At 50.2% G+C, this 7,209-nt stretch overlaps 1 protein-coding gene across 10 annotated transcripts in view; it reads right to left on the bottom strand.

The window, feature by feature from the left end:
• Positions 1–229: 229 nt before the first annotated feature.
• Positions 230–7,209, bottom strand: part of CCDC120 (coiled-coil domain containing 120) — a 44,923-nt gene continuing 37,943 nt past the window's right edge. For 6 of the 10 annotated variants that reach the window (XM_083593508.1, XM_083593507.1, XM_083593505.1 and 3 more), the window contains exons 7-9: positions 6,057–6,300; positions 3,994–4,098; positions 230–3,117 (exon numbers count right to left, since the gene is read on the bottom strand). In XM_083593508.1, the coding sequence (XP_083449634.1) occupies positions 2,388–3,117; positions 3,994–4,098; positions 6,057–6,300 (1,079 nt within the window). In that variant the 3' untranslated portion in view covers positions 230–2,387. The remainder of the gene's footprint in view (positions 3,118–3,993; positions 4,099–6,056; positions 6,301–7,209) is intronic. The other 4 variants (XM_083593513.1, XM_083593512.1, XM_083593506.1 and 1 more) reach the window with 1 other exon arrangement.

Genomic DNA, 7,209 nt, shown 5'->3' with positions numbered 1-7,209 from the left:
CACTTTGCCTCTCGGCGCACAGGGGGAAAATTCTGATTGCTCTCTTAGTGACTCCATGTATAGAACCAGGAAAGAGTAGCCATTCCCGGTTAATGCAGAGCAAAACAGAATCCAGAGGGCCAGGAGTGGATTGCCATCTCTGCTCTCGCCTCCCGCGGCATGCTGTTTGCACCAAGAACACAAGACACTTCGACTCGGTACCTGAAGCCACCACACAACACAGCCTCGCTCGCCTTTACAATCTTTTATTATAGAAACCCTTTCTCATTTCATATGCACAGTGCTCAGTTTTACATTCAGGCCCTCAATATACAATCTGTACAGCAGTGAATATTAAAAAGACACGCAAGACAGTGACTCTGCTGCTGTGAACCTTGGTCCGTCACAGAGGGAAGTGGCGAGAGGGGTGGGGGTGGGGAGAAGAGCCCTCCTTTATCCCTCCTTCACCCCCCTCCCTTACCCCCCCCAAATATGATCTGGATTCAATGGGCAAAAACAGAGATTATTAAACGACGTGACCACTTGTTGTGCAGTTGTGAAGAGGAAAAACCACCACATTTTTAAAAAAGCTTTTAAATGAAAGCAAGGGGTTTTGTTTTCTTCGTAACATTGGGGGGGGGCGGTGGCATGGTTGAATGGGGTTTGCGAAAGGGTCTCTCTGCCCATGCTTTTTAGACATGGACAGGCAGCGCTGCACATTGAGGCTGCTGTGTGGCAAACACCCATGTTTACAGAGATCTTCCCACATGTGAAAAGTCTGCCTGCCTCTTTTCCCGTGGGAGCCACACTCGCCCGCGGACCGAGTCAAATTTCGCGCTCGCAGCCGTAACAGAAACCCCCGCAGTTCCCACAGCCACCATAACGGGCGGCCGTTTCAGCCGGTAGCTTCTGACACCCCTCCGCTTTCTACATAATTTTTTTAATAGATGGGGCACTAAGCCTGTGGCTCTCAAAGGTCTTGTTGGGTTCCCAACTCCCTTAAGTCCCAGGCAGCAAAGCCATGGGTGATGGGCATTGTTATGCAACAACCTCTGGGCAACGACGGGGGGCGGGGGGCAAAGAGAGACATGTTCCTCACCTTCGATTTGAGATGAACTGAAAGCAAGAACTCTCATTCTTTAGCACCCATCCCAGTTTCACCTGCCAGGAAGCAGCTGGAGTTTTATTTTAAAAAAAGGAGCTTGCATTTCCCTTACCTGGAGTCCCTTTTCTGCAAAAGTCTCCCCCACAACACCCCCTGTCAGAAGTGGGCAGGGGGATTGCTCAAGGGGTGTGTGTGAGGTGGGTGTAGATTATTTCCCCCTTTCCCAGACATTTTTAAAGAGAACTGAAATTCCACAGTCTGCACTATGCATCCTTTGGTCCCCAACATCTGCAAACCCCTCCACGATACATTCCAGGGTCTGGTGTTGAAAACGCCACACCCTGACCCACAGCACCAGGGCAGAAATGTTGCACCACTCCTTGGGAACGCAAGAGGGTGCAACCTGCAGCAGTTAAACCCTTTGGGGGGGGAGTGGCAGTGGGGTACAGCAAATACATGCCCCCCCTTAAAAAAATCTCAAATGGGAAAAGTTTAATAATGTGTAGGAAGAACTGGAGAGGCATCCTTGGCCTCCCCCCAGTTGTGTGTCCAGTGTTACATGCAACAACCCCCCTTCACACTCTCAATTTCTCTCTCTCACAAACACATACACACATATATATAGATATAGTATATAAACCCTGCCAGCAGGGAATTCCCGCCCCCCCCAACATGGTGTAACACACGCACACACGAGGCACCAGCGAAGAAAAGAAAAAGAGACCAAACTCCATTTCCCCTTGGGGGAAAAAAGCAGAGCGGGGGGGTCAGACCAATGTCCCCGGGGGTGGCTGCTCTGTGGAGTCCAAGCTGTAGAGTCCAGCAGAGTCATCCATGTAAAGGAGTTCCCCAAAGGGTCTTGAGAGAGCATAGCAGGGCATCAAAAGGCGGAAGGGAGGAAGAGAGAGAAAAAGAAGAAGAAGACGAGAATTAGGCAAGGAGGAACACAGCAAGAAGTATAGATATCTTCCTTTCATCCCATGACAGTCCACCCCAAACTCCAGCCCCTTGGACGCTCAATTGATCCCCTACAAATCCTTCGGAAATGGACCAAGAGGCAGCAACAAAAGGGTGCTCCTCCACCCCCCAAAACCCCCCCAATAATGCACTTTTAGTGGGTAGGGAGAAACAACAACAGAAAACAAAGCACAAGAATTCCCAAGCAGCTGGGGAAAAGTGCAGCATGGTGGAAGTGCCCAAAGAAAAGAAAAGAGAGCAGAAAGACAGACAGACGGACAGACTCTGCGGAAGCGGTGCTAGGGGGTCGGGTGTTAGGCAAGCAGGATGAACGGGGCGGATGCAGTTACCGGGGCAAATAGTGCAGTCGTGCCCCATACCTGCCATATAGCGGCTGCCCGGCGTAGCTCACTGAGTGGGGCAGCCCCCCTGGCGTCCCATAGTAGCCCGTCTCGGGGTTGGCGGCAGCTGGCTCGTAGTAGCCGCGGAGCGGCTGGTGGCTGGGGTGCGAGGGTCCCCGTCTCTCCAGTGCCCCCCGCTGGCTGACTCCGGCGTTGCGCAGGTACCAGTCCCGGAGTCCCTCCAGGGCCAGGGCTTTGTGGAAGTTGCGCTGAGGGGGCAGCGGGGGCCCGTAACCGACCTCCCGGGACTGGGGGGGCAACAGCGGGCCACAGGATTTGGTGCGGGCAGCCGGGCGGGCTCGGCGCTGCAGCGGGCTCTCGGGAAAGGCCCCCCACTCCAGCTGGGGGGGCCCGTCGCGGCGAGAAAGGTGGTCTCCGCCACCCCAGCACCTGCGTTCCAGGTAGTAGTCCAGAAGGAGGTCGTTGTAAGGGGGCCGAGGGTTGCGGCCAGAGATGGAAGGGGTCAGGGCCTCCGCACTTTTAAAAGGGGGCGCAGCGGGGAACAGGGGGTCATCCGAAGGGGCCCGCTCAATCAGGGCTTCCGAGCTGTTGCTGCGACGGGTCCGAGCGGCGAAGAGGGAGGCCCGGTCAGCGCTGGTGTCGCGGCTCGGGGGTCCGAGCTGGGAGTCGTGGCTGCCTGACCATTGCCGGGGGTGTAGAGCTGGAGCCTCAGACCTGAGACAGAGAAAGAGAGGTGTCAAGAGATGCCATTCCAGATGTTTGTGGAACCTGTTGAAGATGTGAGGAGAAAGTCACGGGTTTGGCAGTCATGCAAGAATTATTTGGGGGGAAACAGGTGTATTGCATACTCTCTGATAATTCTTCTAGGGTATCTTAAAGGAAGATGTGAGATCAGAACATTCTAATTTAGATGGGGCTTTGTTAACAGCTGCCAAAATATTGAAATGGCATACTCCCAATAGTTCCAACACAACAAGAATGGCTTGATAAAATTTGTTGCCACTATGACTCAATTAACAGAACAGTCTGTTTAAGGCAAACATAAAGGTAGAGAAAGATCTCCCTTTATTAAATATATGAAATGAGAACATCAACTAGAATTATTTAAAGCCTTTTCAGTGCTGCAGTTATAATAATTTATGATACAGAAACTTAAAACAATATTTAATATAACATTTTAGAATGTATTTATAGCTGTATCACATGAGGCTAAAGTTTATTTTAACGTAGAATGATTTAGATGTCAATTTGGTGACTGTTAGAATGTAGTAGGCCTATAATTATAAAAACATGTATAAAAATGTGATTTTCTTATCTTGTAATAATAATTATGATCAGTGCTTTTGTCTTTCTTAAAAAATGTTTAGGAGTACTCTCATTTTCCTACTCATATTGAAATACTGCCCCTCAATGAGGCCAAACTTAGATTCACAAAATGTTTAGGGGTATGCGTACCCTTGCGCCCCCCCGAAAAAAGCACTGATTATGTTCAGCTAAACTCACAAATTCCACATACACCCCCACCCCACTCTGCCTCCAGCCCAACCTCACATCCAGCCCCTGTGGGTGGAAACCCAGCATTTTGCCTACCTGAACTGGTGGCCGCCTGTGCAAGTGCTTCTTGCCAACACTGGGGTTGCAGGCACACTCCGTCCCTCGAAGCTGGAAGCACTCCTGGGGAGTGTGCGGCTTGGGCTGCAAACAAGCGAAGACAAAATAATTTCTAAAAGAGCCAGTCCTGTGTGTATGTGTGTGTACAGTCATACCTCATGTTACGGACGCTTCAGGTTACGTCTTTTCAGGTTGCGTCCCGCGGCAACCCGGAAGTACCAGAAAGGGTTACTTCCGGGTTTTGCACTTCGCACATGCGCACAAGAGCCAAATCACACTTCGCGCATGCGCACAAGAGCCAAATCACACTTCGCGCATGCGCACAAGAGCCAAATCACACTTCGCGCATGCGCACAAGAGCCAAATCACACTTCGCGCATGCACACAAGAGCCAAATCACACTTCGCGCATGCGCACAAGAGCCAAATCACACTTCGTGCATGCGCACAAGAGCCAAATCACACTTCGTGCATGCGCACAAGAGCCAAATCACACCATGCACCGGCGCTTCAGGTTGCGCTCTTTTCAGGTTGCAAACGGGCCTCCAGAATGGATCCCATTCGCAACCAGAGGTGCCACTGTACACATATGTAAGCTGTAATCCCATGAACACTGAAGCTGAGCTATAAGTAGTTCAGTTCTGCTTGCAGAAAACACCAGAGTGCCCTCCAAATGTTCTTGGACTACAACCTCCATAATCCCAGGTCATTCGACATGCTGACTAGGGTTCACGGGAGTCCCAAGACCATCTGCAGGGCTACTCCTGCTCCAAAAGCTGACCCTAGAGGCAAAGGTGTCAAGAGAGGCTGGAACTGCTGATCTCTATCGTCCTTATGAATCTGGGAAGAAGGGCACCATCTCTGATCTGCCCTTATTGTTAAGACAAAAGGCAGTGTCAGTTGGCTGGGTTTCTTATTCCACTGTTATATGTAGCAGCTAATTTTCCCTTCTTAAATATATATATTTATTTATTTATTTATATGGTGCCCATCTGACTGGATTGCACCAGCCACTCTGGGCAGCTTCCAAGCAAAACATAAAAACAGAATGAAACATCAACCTTTAAAGAGCTCCCTATACAGGGTTGCCTTTAGATATCTTCTAAAGGTTGTATAGTTACAGCCTTGACATCAGCTGGGAGGGCATTCCACAGGGCGCTCGCCACTACCGAGAAGGCCCTCTGACGGGTTCCCTGTAACCTCACTTCTCGCAGTGAGGGAACTGCCAGAAAGCCCTCAGTGTCTGGGCTGAACGATGGGGGTGGAGACCCTCCTTCAGGTATACAGGACTGAGGCCATTTAGGGCTTCAAAGGTCAGCACCAACACCTTGAATTGTGCCTGGAAACATACTGGGAGCCAATGCAGGTCTTTTAGGAAGAGTTATCTGGTCTCCCCATTTCCAACCTTTAAGGAAAATCAGCTGCTACACATGTGGCCAGGTTTACATGTGCAACTGAATGAAGGAGCAAACTCCTGAGGAGGCAGAGCAGAAGAAGCCATTTAAGGTTGCTAGGCAGGCATCAATATTTTTTTTTAAGTTTCTCTCTGTTGAAGAAACAAACCCAAACACCCTGCCATAGAAGGCCAGCACTTGGGTTACAGTCTAGCTCATTCCCTTTCTCTGTCATGGGCCGGCTTTCTATTGGCGGGGAGCTGTGTGTTTTGTATTTTTAGCATCATCATCATCATCATCATACCTTTATTGGCATCACTTAAAAACATTCAGAATAAATAGGCCAATGCGATCTCATCGCCATTTCAACAGTACAGTCATTTGCCAAAGGGAAGAAGAGGCGAGCAATCTATTTCACCTCTGTGGGCATTTTTATGTGGGGCAGCATTCAAAAATGGCACCCTGCCTCTTCAGCCTGAAGTGCTACAGTCCCACCTTCTTTTGCTGCTTGTGTCCTTCCAATGGGCCCTTAAGGGGGCTCCCTGGGTGTCAATCAGCGCAGCAGCAAACTCCCTCCTCCCCCTGGTTCACTTTGCTACTGGAGAGACACATGCAAAAGCTGGAAGGTCTGCAGGCATCTCCTAGTCACCTGGCAGGGCTGGCAACAGAGTTCCTGCGGTCCTTGCCCTCGTTGTACAGGTCCGGCTGCAAAAGCCGCCATCCTGGTCGGCGGTCGGGGCTACTGGAGATGGCACGCAGGTGATCTCTGGCCTTAGGCGGTGAAGGACGGTCAAAAAAAGTCCCCTGGTGGTTGGAGACTTTGGAGGGGTGGAAGCTGTGGGGGTCGTCTGAGGACAGAGCACAGGGCACAGAGTAGAAGCATCCACACACCCCTACCTCGGCAAAAACAACAACAATAAAAAAATATGGTAGTCCAACAGTTTATGCTTTCTGAACATAAATGTGATCATTCTCAGCCTGGACATTTCAGATGCTGATAACGTCACGGTTGCAGGTTTGATCCCCGTAAGGGACAGCTGCATATTCCTGCATTGCAGGCGGTTGGACACAATGCAAGGGAGAAAGTTAGAAGTCCTAGCAGAAAGGGGCAGAAAGCATGCTATTATGCAGCTGCTACCTGCAGTCTGGAATGGTACAGCCCAGGAGCAGTTTTACCATAGGATGAGGGTCCTTCGGAGGAGGAACAGAAAGTTCCTAGAGGAGGTACCAGCTCATCCGACTCAGTTCCCCCGCATGCTGCATCAACTGGGTTCTGTGCTCTCACCTGGCTGGGCTAATCAACAGCACTGCTCAACACTGGGCCACACCTGCTCCTCTGTTCTCCTGGTGCTCCAACACCGTGGGGACAGTAAACGATGCTACGGGCCAATGAGTCACCCTCCTTAGATGTGCCCATTTTGAGGGCAGAAAATAAGTAACACCAACAAAGCTGTTTTGGCCACGTTACATTTGAGGGTTTCTTCACCACCTTTGATTTGGTCCGGCAAATGTGCTATGAGAAGGTTCTCTTCCCCCACCCTGACCCCTTCCACATTAGAACATGCTTCTTCCAAAAAGCTGACTCCAAAGTAGGGTTTATTTTCAATTCACGTGCGGATCCCATTGATGACACTATGCACTCAGATCAGGCATTCATTAAGACGCCACCCACAAACACACCCCTTAATACTAGAATCCCTTTGCTTCATCATCTCCGGGCCAAAGATGAGGGACCAAGGTAGCCTGAGCCTTCAGCACCTCACTTTTAATAATAATAATAATAATAATAATAATAATAATTT

This window comes from Podarcis filfolensis (genome assembly GCF_964270895.1).
Source record: "Podarcis filfolensis genome assembly, chromosome: 17".
Lineage (NCBI taxonomy): Eukaryota > Metazoa > Chordata > Lepidosauria > Squamata > Lacertidae > Podarcis > Podarcis filfolensis.
The sequence above is the reverse complement of the archived record's forward strand: the minus strand, read 5'-3'. Positions and strand labels throughout refer to the sequence as shown.